The sequence below is a fragment of the Girardinichthys multiradiatus genome, chromosome 14 (genome assembly GCF_021462225.1).
Source record: "Girardinichthys multiradiatus isolate DD_20200921_A chromosome 14, DD_fGirMul_XY1, whole genome shotgun sequence".
In the NCBI taxonomy this organism is placed as follows: Eukaryota; Metazoa; Chordata; class Actinopteri; order Cyprinodontiformes; family Goodeidae; genus Girardinichthys; species Girardinichthys multiradiatus.
Window position 1 is genome coordinate 2,465,025 of NC_061807.1, and position 16,347 is coordinate 2,481,371.

At 39.7% G+C, this 16,347-nt stretch overlaps 1 protein-coding gene across 1 annotated transcript; it reads right to left on the bottom strand.

Annotated features, from left to right (window-relative positions):
* Window positions 1-9,945: 9,945 nt before the first annotated feature.
* On the bottom strand, window positions 9,946-12,723 carry LOC124880974. The gene is made up of 4 exons (XM_047386444.1): window positions 11,988-12,723; window positions 11,697-11,906; window positions 11,200-11,600; window positions 9,946-11,113 (listed from the first exon to the last, which is right to left on the bottom strand). Exons 1-4 carry the CDS (start codon window positions 12,721-12,723, stop codon window positions 10,034-10,036), a joined length of 2,427 nt encoding a protein of 808 aa, XP_047242400.1. The 3' UTR covers window positions 9,946-10,033.
* Window positions 12,724-16,347: the final 3,624 nt, after the last annotated feature.

The window sequence follows — 16,347 nt, forward strand, 5'->3', positions numbered from 1 at the left end:
TCCTTCTATGTATTTAGCATTTAGATTTATGTACTTTATCTTGTCTAGTTTGTATTGTCAAAATAAGGTGAGATCTTTCCATGTAATCCATGCCACATTCATTAACTGCTCACAGTTAAATCCATATAAATTACAATAAATATCCTTTTGTGTAATACATGCAACAATTATTAAAATACACAGTTGAAGCAGTAGAGAATGAAACAAGCATATGATCATATTCTGGGACTGAGAGATTGGAGAGGCCTGTATGGAGCCACATATTAACTGTCTTATCTTTTGCAGAAGTATAAACAACATGTAACCAAGGAAATGGCGTATAATGATTTTCCATTTTCTACAAGTATTAAATGAAATGAATATAAAATAATAAATAAATAAATTTATAAATAATAAATTTTTGATTATCAAGTTAAAAATGTATGATTGAAATATGATTAAGAACTGATGACTAATGTAAAACACATTAAGGGTTAAAATTCTCAGTCAGCTATATATGAAAGAGATATAATGTTGATCAGTTGTGATGCATGAATAAAAAAGAATGAAGTGATGGTTTTATAATTGTGTTTTAATGTAAATGCAGAAAGTTGAGACTGTAATGTGTAATACTGTGCAAAGTTTAAGATTGAGCAGATTAGGGAGAGAACTGTAGGATGACTAGGAGTGACGAGAGGCAGGTGCATGCTGACAGCGAACCATTTGACGACCAACAAGCAACATAAGGAAGGGAGGATGAGACTACAGCCACCTGCGTGGCTATTACTGGAATCTTCAAGGCCAAAAAAACCACACCAGAAAGTCACAATGACCATGACTAAGTATTGAGCCATAACGTATTGGGCAAAAGTATGTTGCGCAGTAACTGAGAAGACTAACAAAGGGCTGACCAGTGAGAGCATCTGCACTATAAAAGCAATGCCAAAAAAGGGAGCTGCAGTTGTTTCCTCGCAGAAGACCAGCGAACAAGATCGGACAGAGAAAGATGCTACAGATGAATCAGAGGACCAGAGACACAGCCCAGACGATCGACTGCATTAAAAAGAGGATCAACCCGTGTGCCCTGGAAGGACTGTGCCTCAAAATTAAGAATCTGATTTCATCTAAAGCCTTTTTATCCAGACAACAAAAGTGAACTTGATCGGTGAACAGCTGATTGCTCTAAGTTTCAGGCTTCTGGAAGTCCTGAATCAACCTCATTTATGTCTCCGGGGCTTCCTTCGACTCTTCAGCCTCTGGAAGCTTCTGTCTTTTGAGACATATGTCAATCAAGTTCCTGTTCAACCATTGAAACCTGGAGCATTAGTGCCTGTCCACTTAGAGGAAGAAAACTTAAGATTAAGTCGTATTTCCTTCAAGAAACCACTTGTTACCAGAAGAAACAACACCATCAAGTGCATGGATGAGCCTCCGTCTTCAAAGCCTCTCCAAACTCACTAGTTTCAGCATCAAGGAAAGACAGGTTGAGTTGATTGATTCATTTCTATTATTGAAATTATTTTGTGTTGCCAAATTTAAGCTGTTACGGACCCCTGCAAAAGTGTTACTAATTAAAGAAAGCATATAAAATTCTAGTTAAATCGTGTACATTCAATTATTTGAGTCACCTTATTGTTGGTTTTTCATTGGTGGTAAAAAAGTCTAAGAAATTTAGGAGGTTTTTATAGGTTGCCTTAGTCAAGTTTGTTAAAACAGCGCCCTTGGGGCTCGTGCCAAGACACTAAAATTAACCAAGAGGCTAGGCGAGTCATTTCCCGACACCAGCTTAAACAGAACTTTCATTAAACCTGCTCAGTAAGATCTTTCAGGTTTAGGGAAGCCCAGACCCGTTGGATGGAGAGCTGGATTGAGCAATCCCCTTAGACATAGGGAAGTAAGAGGAAGGGGTTAGCTCATCGGACAACAAAAGTATTTAAGTATATTTTTTCAAGTTTTTCCCATTTCTGCCAAATTTTTAATTTTGAAAGCATTTTACAGTATAAATATTGAAATAATTTTGTACTACATTGTTTGTAATTCTGTTATTCATAGTTGTTTCTATTATTTATTTATCCTTCCTAATATTATTTTACTAGAGGCACATCTTTACCATGTCCTGCCCAATTGATCTCATTGACTCCCATTATAACCACATATTTCTGAAGTAAAACAGTAAACGCTTTGTTACTTGGTAGAAACGACTCATGTTGGCCATATTGATAGTGGTGAGTCAGGCTACGAAACTGATACAAGTTTACTTAGAAACTGAGTTTTCTGTGTGAAAGAAGCTCTAAAAATTACTTTAACACACTAGGCCCCTTGGGAGACCAAACGTGTGCTTTCTGCTTGTTTTTTTTTTTTTAATTCTCAATATCTCAGACAGTTTAAAGGTCAGTTCTATGAAACTTGGGCAGGATTTGCTTTTAACTTTTATTTTGTAAATTTGTTTATCATTTTGATTGCAAGGTATGTAGAACAAGAGCTACAAATTTAGCATACACTCTTTATCTTTGTTACTAATTTGGTCCCATTGACTCTCATTATGACCAAATATTTTTGATGCACTGTAATCTTAGCATTTTATAATACCTTTCCCATGAGCACAAAAATAATCTAAGCCTCTGCCTTCATAATACTGGGAAAACTTGTTTTAGTTGTAATGACCACCTGTTGGAGTCATCCATTTTGGTCGCGCATTTTGACATTTTGAAAGAGTTGTTTCTGATGACTAGCGTAAACAATGACAAACTCAGTCAGGGTCGGAATATTGAAATTTGTAGGGCGGCTACCCTAAAGATACAAAAATCATGCTTAGACATATGAAGCTTAGCAGCTTATGTGCAGCTTTTTAGCAAAGAAAAATGACTTAAATATTACTCTATGAAAATTACCCGAGTGGAAATGACTGTGGCAGTTAAATACGCAACAAAGCATTGACATTTTATTGTTTCTTTTGATTGTTTAATCCAAGCAAAACCACGCCAATCCAACTAAATGCCCGCAAATACTTGCGTCTTGCACCACTATGTCCAAAATGCATGGCGAGACCGACGTCACATTCCCAAGCCCTTAATTCTAAAAGACATTGCTATCGAACAGTCAAAGAAGACACAATATGTTTAAAACCCTAATTTTTTTATGAAAATGAAATGAAACTTATTTTTGGCAACCTCTTTCATTCAAACAATTTAGCTTAATTAGTAGGGCGGCACAATATATCTTAAATGTATTGTCATTGCATTAATAGCCTGTGCGATAGGCATTTTGCATAAAATGGTGTAAACTCCAATAAAAAGTTGGCTCAAATATTTACGTTTATGATTTACATAAATTCTTAAAGTAACACGCTTTGTCAATAACACAAAAGCTTGGAGTATTTGACCAATCAAATGGAGCCCTTCATGTTTTTTGCTAATCGGATGGATCTCTTTACATTAGATGCCAGCCCCCTTTGTAGACGCAAGTGGATAGCAAAGAACTAAGAAATTTTAGTGAGAGTCACAATGGCTGAGAGCAAGATGTTAGGAAGACCCTTTATTAATATGCTCATAGCTGTTTTTCCCTTTTATATTTTAGTGAAATAAAATATAAGTTCTAATGTTTCCCTTTTGTTACAATAGGATAAGAATGCTCATAGACATACAGTACAAGGATAAATGGCCCAAGGATTGTCGTAAATGACCTAAAGCTGGGTCACTGGGGTAGATAGTGGAGCAACCAGTATAACTGGGTTGATTAGAAAACTACAGCACAGTTAGATTAAGGATGGACACCCGCTACTACACAATCTAACAGATAGACACCAACATGGTGACACATTGTAGTGGAATTTTCTTATCAAAGTGGATAGAAGTTGACTCACAACAAGAGAGAATCCGGACTTTGTCTTTATAAGTTTTATTCAAAGGCATTAAGCGTTTGAAGACCCTGTCATTGAGGTTAGTCAGTGAAGCAGAGCCCCGATCAACATTTACACACAGTATTTATACCAAACACTCCTCTAACACAGATGTTCTGAGGAGTGAGGTAACCTAAAGGTCATACACTTTGGAACACTTAATAAAAATAAAAGAATTTCCATCACAACATAGTCTACTGATAATCACTGAGTGCACATCCATTGCATTGGAGTACCACATTTACAAACTATATGTGACCTTCTATCGAGGCTCTTCGTCATCCTTACACAGAAGGCAACGGTCCGAGATGGGAGCCTCAGCGCTGATCTCTGTAATTATTCCTCTGCCTTAATTTAGATTAAAGGAGCTAAAAGTTAGAAACTGTTTGAGAGTTGTTCCTTTAAGAGTCTTTAGATAGAGTGTATGATTGCTTCCGGGGTCAAAGGACCGGAGGGGCTCCGAGGCGTCTGACCGCCAACAGGGTGCAGTAGCTCGGACAAAGACAAGTGAGAAAACTACAGGTCCTTCTCAAAATATTAGCATATTGTGATAAAGTTCATTATTTTCCATAATGTCATGATGAAAATTTAACATTCATATATTTTAGATTCATTGCACACTAACTGAAATATTTCAGGTTTTTATTGTCTTAATACGGATGATTTTGGCATACAGCTCATGAAAACCCAAAATTCCTATCTCACAAAATTAGCATATTTCATCCGACCAATAAAAGAAAAGTGTTTTTAATACAAAAAACGTCAACCTTCAAATAATCATGTACAGTTATGCACTCAATACTTGGTCGGGAATCCTTTTGCAGAAATGACTGCTTCAATGCGGCGTGGCATGGAGGCAATCAGCCTGTGGCACTGCTGAGGTCTTATGGAGGCCCAGGATGCTTCGATAGCGGCCTTTAACTCATCCAGAGTGTTGGGTCTTGAGTCTCAACGTTCTCTTCACAATATCCCACAGATTCTCTATGGGGTTCAGGTCAGGAGAGTTGGCAGGCCAATTGAGCACAGAGATACCATGGTCAGTAAACCATTTACCAGTGGTTTTGGCACTGTGAGCAGGTGCCATGTCGTGCTGAAAAATGAAATCTTCATCTCCATAAAGCTTTTCAGCTGATGGAAGCATGAAGTGCTCCAAAATCTCCTGATAGCTAGCTGCATTGACCCTGCCCTTGATAAAACACAGTGGACCAACACCAGCAGCTGACACGGCACCCCAGACCATCACTGACTGTGGGTACTTGACACTGGACTTCTGGCATTTTGGCATTTCCTTCTCCCCAGTCTTCCTCCAGACTCTGGCACCTTGATTTCCGAATGACATGCAGAATTTGCTTTCATCCGAAAAAAGTACTTTGGACCACTGAGCAACAGTCCAGTGCTGCTTCTCTGTAGCCCAGGTCAGGCGCTTCTGCCGCTGTTTCTGGTTCAAAAGTGGCTTGACCTGGGGAATGCGGCACCTGTAGCCCATTTCCTGCACACGCCTGTGCACGGTGGCTCTGGATGTTTCTACTCCAGACTCGGTCCACTGCTTCCGCAGGTCCCCCAAGGTCTGGAATTGGCTCTTCTCCACAATCTTCCTCAGGGTCCAGTCACCTCTTCTCGTTGTGCAGCGTTTTCTGCCACACTTTTTCCTTCCCACAGACTTCCCACTGAGGTGCCTTGATACAGCACTCTGGGAACAGCCTATTCGTTCAGAAATTTCTTTCTGTGTCTTACCCTCTTGCTTGAGGGTGTCAATAGTGGCCTTCTGGACAGCAGTCAGGTCGGCAGTCTTACCCATGATTGGGGTTTTGAGTGATGAACCAGGCTGGGAGTTTTAAAGGCCTCAGGAATCTTTTGCAGGTGTTTAGAGTTAACTCGTTGATTCAGATGATTAGGTTCATAGCTCGTTTAGAGACCCTTTTAATGATATGCTAATTTTGTGAGATAGGAATTTTGGGTTTTCATGAGCTGTATGCCAAAATCATCCGTATTAAGACAATAAAAGACCTGAAATATTTCAGTTATTGTGCAATGAATCTAAAATATATGAATGTTAAATTTTCATCATGACATTATGGAAAATAATGAACTTTATCACAATATGCTAATATTTTGAGAAGGACCTGTATAAATAACGAAGAATTTGTGGTAAAAAAAAAAACTGCACGTTTCTTATTTGGAAATATTTTGGTTTTACGAGAGACTACATTTTACAAACTGAGGTACTCTGCAAGGCATGCCAAACGCATGTCACAACTACGAGAGGAAACACGATGAATCTTCATTGTCACCTCCAATACAACCACAAAGACCTGTAAGAGGAGTTTCAAAAAGCAAGCGCTAGCAAAGCAAAAGTTGCAAACTTTACAAAACACAAGAGTACAACAGTCCAGCTGACATCCATGTATCACTACTTATGAAAAAACATCAAAGCGATACAAAGACATAGCTGAGGTCATTGCACGTTATTTGGCTAAAAGACATGATGCCCATGAACACAGTGAGCCGGGAGGGTTTCGTCAGTCTGATAAACACATTGGACCGAAGATACCACATCTCGTCACGGAATTACTTTTCCAATTTTGCCATTGCGCAAATGTGCGAAATATGCAGTAAGACAGTAAAATCCGAACTGAGCTGAATACTATGCAGGTACTACAGACCTTTGGTCAAGTCGCACGACAGAACCATACATGAGTTTTACTGTGTACTTCCACACCGAAGACTTTGAACGGTGTCTAGAGCCTGTGTATTTTCCAGAGTCACACACCAGTGAAAATAAATCCCTTGGATTACGTGAGGTGTTGTCCAGCTGTGATCTTCAAAAAGACCAACAAGTATGTATCACCTCGGACATTGGTGCCAACATTATGAAAACTACAGAACTAAACAGCTGGTTCAGGCTTCAGTGTTTTGAACACCGACTGCACCTTGCAATCAGTAAGTTTATAAATGGCTGTGGCAAAAAACATCTGTTTAGCACTGTAAAGGTGTTCTACATAATCAAATCATTTTGAATAGCTCTAATAGATTAAATGAACATTTTTACTATATTATTGATAAGGATAGTGCTCAATTTGTCATGATTTTGTTTTCTTTTGTTATGGTATTGAAAATAATGTGAGAGAATGGAGTGGAGAGACCACAGTGTACATACACAGATACATTTATGAAACTGATACTGTACTGCAGTATAAAAGACATTAAACTGATAAAAAATAAACAGCAGATACATTATTGGACGGCATGCTGCCTTATAATTAATTGAATTTCACATCCTTTGTTTTTTTTTTTTTGCTTTAATTAGAAGATAGATAAATAGATAGATAGATAGATAGATAGATAGATAGATAGATAGATAGATAGATAGATAGATAGATAGATAGATAGATAGATAGATTTGAATTAAAACAAAATTTCTACAAACAAATACGGAGTATGTGTAGAATTTGATGGATAGATATTAATACAATTTGTAAAGAGGCTGTAACTTAACACAATGTGAAGCGCTGTGAATACTTTCCTGATGCTCTGTAAGTATTTGTTCATATATTACAAGTCATATCGTCATCACACTATTAGACACTGTCACACATCACAGGTTTCTCTAATATCGTGCAGCCCTATTAATTAGTTTCTAAACAAACTTGTATCGGTGTCGAAGGACAACAAACCAATCAAAATGGCGGACGTGGGTCGTTCCCACCGAGTAACGAAGCGTTTACGTTTTAAGTCTATGGTGAACATTTGGTCTTTAAGAAGCTAATCCATTAGTCACCTAAAATGTTCCTAAACTGTAACTGACATGAAAACATACAAACCTAATCTGTGCAGCAGAACTTTAGGGTTGAAATCAGCCTCCAGGATGTTGAGACGCTGCTGATCTTCTTTGTCCTCTTTAGCTGTTTGGGAAATCTCTCCCACTGCTGCACTCTGCCACCGTTTGAGCTGCTGTCTCCACATCTTTGTTGTTAGCTTCTCTTCAAAAGATCCTTTAACAGTTACTGAGTAGTTATAACTCGGCTTCGATCCAAACTCTAGAGATGGAACATTTGAAGCAAAGCTTCGAGGAGTTTACAGAGTAAAAAGGTTCAATGCTTGTGTTGTCTTGCGGTAAACCACGTGACCGATGACAAACGATGTCTCGCATTTCCGTGAACACGTCACTGCTTCATTTCGGGGGTGGAATTTCAGAATAAAAGCGCGATGACACTTGTTGCTTCGTGGGTTGTTGTAGTGGTTTGGTCGCACGTCAGCAGAAATAGGAGCATCTGAGAAGAATGGAGGCAACAAAAAAAGGAAAACTTCTCCCATCTGGAAGTAATTTGAAATGTGTGCTCAAAACAAGGTTTGTGTAAAGTGTGTTTGCAGCACATTACCTAATTTTATTTGTATTATTACCAATAATTCTGTATCAATGAACTTTCATGTTTGTATTTCAGGTGAAGTGTTTGTTGTGCGCCAGAGAGCTGGTTTACAATAATAATACCTCATCAATGCTTAGACATTTCAGAGCCATACATGAAAAAGAAAAGACACACACTTCAAATCAAACGCAGACACCAGCCTGAGTATGAAATATATCTTATAGGTTTATTTAAATTGTTTGTGCTTTATTATCATGCATCATACAGGTTCCAGAAAGCAGGTGTTGGATGATGCTGTGATCAATCTTATTGTAAAAGATTCACAGCCCTTTACTGTTGTGGAAGACGAGGCGTTCAGGGAACTTGTTCATTTGCTGGATCCCTCCTATGTTCTCCCTACTAGAAAAGGTTTATGTTTGTACACAACAAGATCAAATGTAGTGCTAACAAATAATTGCATCAATTTCAATGAATTTCCTTTCCTTCAAGGCATTAAACGAGATGGTGGAGGAAAAATATGAAAAAACAAAAGAAAAGGCCAAAGAGGACAAGCAGTTTGCTGTGAGCCTGACAGCAGATATGTGGACATCAATAAATATGTAGGTTGATGCAGATGACAAACTGGGCATTGTGCTGCTTGGAGTTGAGCATTTCCCGATACACAGATTGGTAGGCAACTTGAGGTTAAGTGCCTTGCCCAGGGGCACATTGACATACAGCAGGAGGAAGCTGGAATTGAACCTACAACCTTCCGATTGCAAGACGACTACTCTTCCTACTCCACCAAAGCTGGGGAACAATCATCTGTATAAGATGGGGAAGATTTGCCACAAATAAAGCATAATATGGTTGCTTATTGTGCATTGTAGACCGTTTTAAAGTATTTTAAGCTACAATTTAGTGCTTCATAAGTGCTATCATAGAGCTGTAAACTGCTAAAACAATGTAATCTAAATGTGATTTCTATTTTACACTCAATTAGTTAACCTGGCAGGAGACAGATTGTTCTGTAAATAGCATTAACTCTTGCGTGTATATCAAAAAGAGTAACTAAAGCCCACTTGGGCACAATGATCTTGGCTTTATAAAAAATTCTGCATTGAGGACCCAGTATTATCAAATGGGAAATTTGAGCATAAAGCACAGTAAATCTTATGCCTTGTTAATTTAAGTTGTCAAAGTAGTTTTGACACCAGAACAGCAGGTGCATGACCTTCAGATAAACCCTTTGTTCTAAGTTTTATGACCAGTCCACTTAAGGTTGTTGACACTTCATTACTGTTTGAAGTACAAGACTTTCAAGGTGTAATGGGCCCCAATGAATGTGCATTTATTGCACATGGATATCTCAATTTATTCATGATGTAGAGTATACTGCAACCTATTATGTATGGACCTACTGAATATATAGTTGTTTTCCCTTTAATATGGTTACCTTCACATAAGCATGCTAGAGCACATTACAGTCACTATCAGCAAATATCTAAACAAAGAGGTCAATAAGCTGAGTAATTTTCATTTGTTATTATTTATTTAAAAACGTGTTATGTATACACACACACACATCCATTATATAAATGAACATATATACACACATTAACATCGTATATATAAATGAACATATATACACACATTAACATCGTATATATAAATGAACATATATACACACACACACACACATCCTTTATATAAATGAACATATATACACACACTAACATCATATATTTAAATGAACATATATACACACACACAATAAAATTAGTGTGAAAAAGTACCCAATTGTACTCCCTTATTTTCTCATCCTTCTGAGCCACTGCTCTTTGGTCAGTGTCTCCCTGTTTGGGCAGTAAATCCTGCCTTTGTATTGGCTATGGCCAGTTTCTGTGGTGCGTGGCTCACCGCATTTAGTGCATCTGTTGGATGTGACTGTCCTTGTGTATTTGCGCTTTTCTTTTTGGGTTGTCTCTTGGGTTTGGGTAAGGCCTGTAGGTGTTGTTTTAGAATATGGTGGGCATTTGATGTTTGGTGTAGTGGGGGGTGGCAGCAGAAGCCGTGGCAAATTGTTGCCTGCTGCAGTGGTAGATGGCATGTGGAGTGGCATATAAAAAACTGTTGGCTGAGATGCAGGGGGTTTTGGCTGAATGGTTTTCAGCTCAGCTCTGTCTCTGACAGTGAGTTTTGTTTTTGCCTGGCCAGTGGTGTCAGGTGGCAGGTTGTAAGTGTGTTCATGTTTGTGTGGTGTGAGTTGAGTGGGCCTAGCATTTACTGGGAGCAGTGGTTCACTGGCAATGGGCTGTTCCTGAGGCAGTACCAGCCCTTGCATCAGAATGGCAACATCTTGTGCTTTAAATCTTTTGTTATGCCACTGTATTAAGGTGGTCTGGTTTACAGTGACAAGTTGCAGGGTTGTGTCTTTCATAATAATGCCATTGTTCAAAATTAGCTGTCGAATGTTTTTGTAATCATTTAGAATTTGTGACCACCTAGAAAAAGTTTGGTGTCCAATTTTTTGGGGGCTACTATGAATGTTGCACAACCTGATAAAGATCATTTCAATAAGTCGGCTGCAATCTGGCCATTGAGCAGCAGAACCAGAAGAACCAAGTACACACCTTTTTGTGCTTTCAACTCCTGCATAAACAGCCTTCTTTTTGGGTGACCTAAATCGACCAGTGAGCAGTCGTTCCTGATGTCGTGCAGCATACAAAATCCGGTGTTTATCATTTTGCTCCAATTTATGCCAAAGACCCACAATGGTGTTGGCCTGCTGGTTGGTAAGAGTTAGGCCTTTTTCCTTTCGTAGCTCCACCAAGTACTCCGCAAGCACATCAACACGATCCATTCCTGCCCTACTGTGTTCATCCACGGCCTATGGAGAAATATTGCATAAAGTTTTAAATATCTCAAAAAGCTGAAACATCCTTAATTTTTAAAGCACACTGATATTTAACTTACAACTTGCTCTGAAGATGTAGTTTGCCCAGGTAACCCCGACGAAACAGTGGACTGGACCACAGCAGAGGACGCAGGCTGGAGCTTAGGCAGGTGAGTGGATTGTACCACAGCGGAGGATGCAGGCTGGAGCCTAGGCAGGTGTGGGGACTCAGCAGTGGGTGGAGCAGGCTGAGGTATAGGGTGGTAGTCAGGAAGCACTGAGATCACATTGGATGTGTCCAGAAGTAAATCTGCAAGTGAAACCTCAATACTCTCAAGTTCCTCAAAGCCCTCATCGGCCTCTACTGGCTGTTGTACTTCTATTTGCTCCAGCAATGCATCTACCACCTCAGAATCTGGTGCCATATCCTGCAGTGGTTCATTATTCTGCTTCAGCAGGTACTGCACTCCTATCAGTTCACCTGAAAATGCACAACCAATTTTGGATTACAAAAAAAAAGAAAACAGCAGAGAATTAAATACAGGACAATGAGCATAAAACATACAGTATTGAATACCTGTGTATTTTGCAGGTGGTGTAAAAGAGGGAACCAGCTTTTTGCCGAAAACCCTCTCATAATCGGTGTTCACACTATGAACCAGTTCGCCAGAGTAGATGCGCAAACCAGAGGTTTCTGTCTCTACAGCAGCAGTTGCCCTGTTGTGGTTCCAGCGATGTAGCCCTTCCAAAAGGTAGATTTGGAAGTTAAGGGAGTTGGCACTGTTTCCTGGAATGAATACCAAACATTAGAAAGGGAAAAAGTACAGTATTTGTTGTAACTTAAGCAGCAATATTAAATTGCATGTACCTGGAATGAACCGGTTTAAGTGGCAGTGGAAAGACTCCAAAGATGTTGAACCTCTGGCACAGCGCAGGGTCTGCAGCTGGACTCCTCCCTTAATGATGGTGCCAGTTTGTGTGTACAGTGCTACATCAGGTGGGTCCTGAATGCACTTCACATGCCTCTTCTGAACAAACCAGATGTGCTGCATTCGGATGGGGTCCAGAAGAGGAACACCAAGCGAATCCTTTCCCCTGTCACTGATGAGTTCACCGATGAGCTGATCCAACAGCTGGATGGTTTGCTCTTCTCCACGCGTCCTCCTCCTGCAGTGCTGCTCCAACTCTTCCTTCGTAATTTGCCGATCTAGTTGCTTCTCAGTCAGAGCTGTCCAGCCATGCCCTTTAAGCTGTGCCCTCTTTGCCTCTCTCACATTATTAACATCAGCAGCATCCCACTCAAAAATACATGCCGACATACGAGCCATGAAAGTAGGGTACAGCTGGTGTGCGTCAGTGGTGCATCCCACAGCCAGGCGTCGCATAAAGTGCCAGATGTCAAGGCGAACAATCAAGTTAGGCCATTCACTAAATCTGGCCTTCAATTTGGTCTCACCCACTTCCTTGCAGCAGCCACAGTCCACATAGAGTGCAACAGGAGGGTCCACACCTGCAGCTTCATACCTGTCAACCAAGCCGCCAGCCATGAGGTCCAAACCTGGTCCCTCCCCAGCAGTCAAGACACTGATGAGAACTTGACCCATCTCATTGCCAACTGAAGTCAGCCACTGTGCCGTGCCTTTTGCCGGTCCTGAGAGCTTCTTCGTGATCTAAAACAAATTTTAAATATTTACATGGTCAACCAATAGTAGTTTCACCTTAAATAGTTATATGATTATATCAATGTCTCTGTGACCAGGTTGTAAAAGCGGTCAATATTAAGCACCTGCCGTACCCGCCTGTGAAGACCTCCACTGCTCAGAGGGTGCTTACAGGCTTGGTCAGTGCAAAGGAGCCGAACCTTCCACAGCCTGTATGGCATCCACAGCAGTAAGGGATGGGCAAAAAACCTGGCCGATGTTGGGGCCTGGTGGTAAATGAGAGACGGCTGAGGGGGAAAATACCACAGCTGGAGATGGTCCTGGAGTTCCAGTTTCCCTTTGGCACAAACTCTAAACAAGGCTGTTGAAACCCACTGGTGATCCTCCTCTGGCATGGTCTTAGGCCATAGAAGTGGGAGCCCAGCAGTGTTCTCAGGCTGGAATGGGTTCTTCAGACAGAGAAAAGGCCAAATCAAATGTAGAATAAAATTATGATTCAAACATAGAGACAATATTAAAGAAAAATGTTTAACTGCATTTACTCCTGAACTCTGCTCTTCCACTGGCCGTTGTCGTTTGGGAGCCGGTAATGGAGGAGCAAGAAAAAAGGTCTCTGCACTTTGAGGCTGTGGTGGAGAGATGTTATGAAGAGAACCACCTGCTGGCACTGGATCCGCACAAGAATGGGCTGCTGTACTTGTACAAGCACGTGTTGCATTCGTCTGAAAATACAAGGTCAAAAGAACACTTTGATAAAATTGGAATTTCTTAGGATTTAGAATAGTAATAATAATGATAACAATAATAAATATATTTCAGTACTCACATGAGTTTTTCGTGCAACATTTATATTTGGCTTTGCATTCTCCACATGCCTGCCACCAAATCTGGACCTTTCAAACTTTAGAAAGGTATGCATATGACAATTGTGACTCAAAACAGGACTAAAACAGACTTTAAAACAGGAGCAATCATATTTACTGAAGAAAGGGTGAGTTTTGGCCTTTTTGCCAGAGTTCCAGGTGTGCTGTAACCTGTGGGGTGTTTGACTGGAGTAGCAGTCTGGAGCTGAAATATGACACAAATACAGGTTATTGCCATTATGAATTCTCATTCACATAAAGCAATAACATTCACCTACCATTATGGAACTACTTTGACTGTTAGTTGATTGAGCTGCACTGCTTGTAGGTCTAGATGAGGCTGTAGGCACTTGTTGCAGAACATATATTTAGAACAATGTATATAAACAGGAGCATTCCCAAAACGTTTGAGAAAGAGAGAGATAATAGCCAAAATCATCAGTGATTTAAAGGAAGCAGAATACTACTGCTCAATACTATGTTAATACTATAATTAAGGAAAGCAGGGAAGGGGATCTCATCTGTACAGTGCTTTTCACAAGACATCCCATACTGCTTCACCAGGGTGAAGGGATTTTATTCATTCACTCAGTGGTGGTTGTAAGCATGTAGCCACAGTTGTCCTTAGAGGTGGAGTGACAGAAACACGGTTGCAAAGGCATGCGCCAATGGACCCTCCAATCACCAACAACCACTCACACACTTCATTCATAATGAAGAATCAATAAGTACCCATTTCATGCAAATGATGTGACCGATTAAGAGGTGTTTGTTTTGTTTTTTATTATATTAGTGATGAAGTTAGTTTAAACCTTATGACCTTCTTTTACCTGCTAATACTTTCCCTCTGCTGTGGAACAGACCTGTTGCCAGAGCAGCTCAGAAATAAACAACAAAAAGTCCAAGAATGCATTATGAGAAAGAAATGCATCTTTACACTGTATGCATAGTGCATCAACTGTAGTTAAAAAAAAGGCCCAAATTTGGCTTACCTTAGGAAAATGAAACCCACACAAACACCCTTGTGGCTGGGAGAAAAGTGTCCGCTGGCCTCTCAGCAGTAGTGGGCACTTCTCTATCTGTAAACAGAGCACAAGATTAACTTGACTACGTCTAAATATACAGTCGGTCTTAAAACATAATTTGTCGTTTTATGCTCATACATGCGTGATGTACAATATGTCAACCATTTGTAAATTAGATTAAAAATAAAATGTATTTCTTTAGATTATTTTCTAACATACCTTCTGATACAGAGTGTACCACTTCTGTTGCCTTGGGGCAGGTTGGTTACCTGCATCTGATGGCCAGACACCAGTGGAGGCAAAAGACCTCAGTCTAGAGAACCACTCGTTATCATCCATAGCCTTGTGGCTTTTGGAGTTTTGTTTAGACATTTTCTGTAATGACAGATAAGCAATTTTATTCATATTGCATTTACATAAACTCATCACAGCAAGTACCCAAAAGGGTGGATTACAAAGATATGTATGCAACACAATATAAAACACCTATTCATACTAACAGCCAGGGCTTGATATCAGCACTGAAATAAAATAAAAATAAACACATATCCTTTTAGATTTTATGGTGTTTCCCTATAAAATAAATAATTTTATTTTTACTCTTGGATGAACATGGTAGCAACACATGCTAAGTTGTATTTGTTGAGATGGTAAAGCATTACATTTGTTTTAGATTGCATTAATATGAACCTGACAGATTGTCAACTGGACTGCTTTAGCCAACTACGGACAACTTTAGCGGCAACAAACAGGCTAATTATATCGTATATAATAAAAATAACAGAATATTCAACAATGCATGCAAAAGTCTTACCCAAACCGACGACAGAACACCAACAATGAGCTCTGGTCATCAAGTTGCCGGTACCGGGTAGGCGGGACATTTGTCGTCATTACTCGATGCTTCATTCATTTCTCACTAGTGACATCTGCTGCTGCACAGACACTGTGACAGCCTTCATACTTCAAATATCAGAATATGGCAGTGTTTGCATTATTGTCACAATAAAGTTTTTTTTTCAAACCCATGTCTCATTTATTTTTAGTTCTTAAAATGATTTATACCCAAAATAATTCTGCTAATATGATGAAGTCTGTGGTAATAGTTTTCTTTTATGTGATATGATTTTTATGTGGACCGATTTGACAATAAAGATGCACTGTATGCTTTGTGTTTGTGATTTCTTTCCTGAAAAACTTAAATTATTTTTCCAGAACTTCTGCTTCATATTCTTTATAGTTAGCTGCACACAGAATTTCACTGTTTCAATAGCATTCAGTCTGTTTCTCCTGGGTGAGACTGATGTGTCCTTGCTGATCAAACAACTAAATGTGCAACTACAGGTGGATGGCTATTTGGGCGTTAATTATTTTTATTCAAGAACAAAACTTATTTCACTGTTTGTGGTTGAAGGCTGTTTCTTCGTTGGCTGATGACCTCCCAGCCTTGGAAAACATGTTCTTGCAAGGCACTGAGGATGCTGTTGAACATAGGAACCTCTGTGACATGTGGTACAAGTAGGGATACACATTTTTTTTGTGTAAAACAGCACTCCAGGGGGTCCTGATGTCTCCTATAGTTACCTTCTGCCAGGCATTGCTCCGCTTCTACTTTGGCATCTGCTGTGGCACTGGAGCTTCGTCTCTTCTGGTCCACTGTTTCATCTAGCAAACACCAC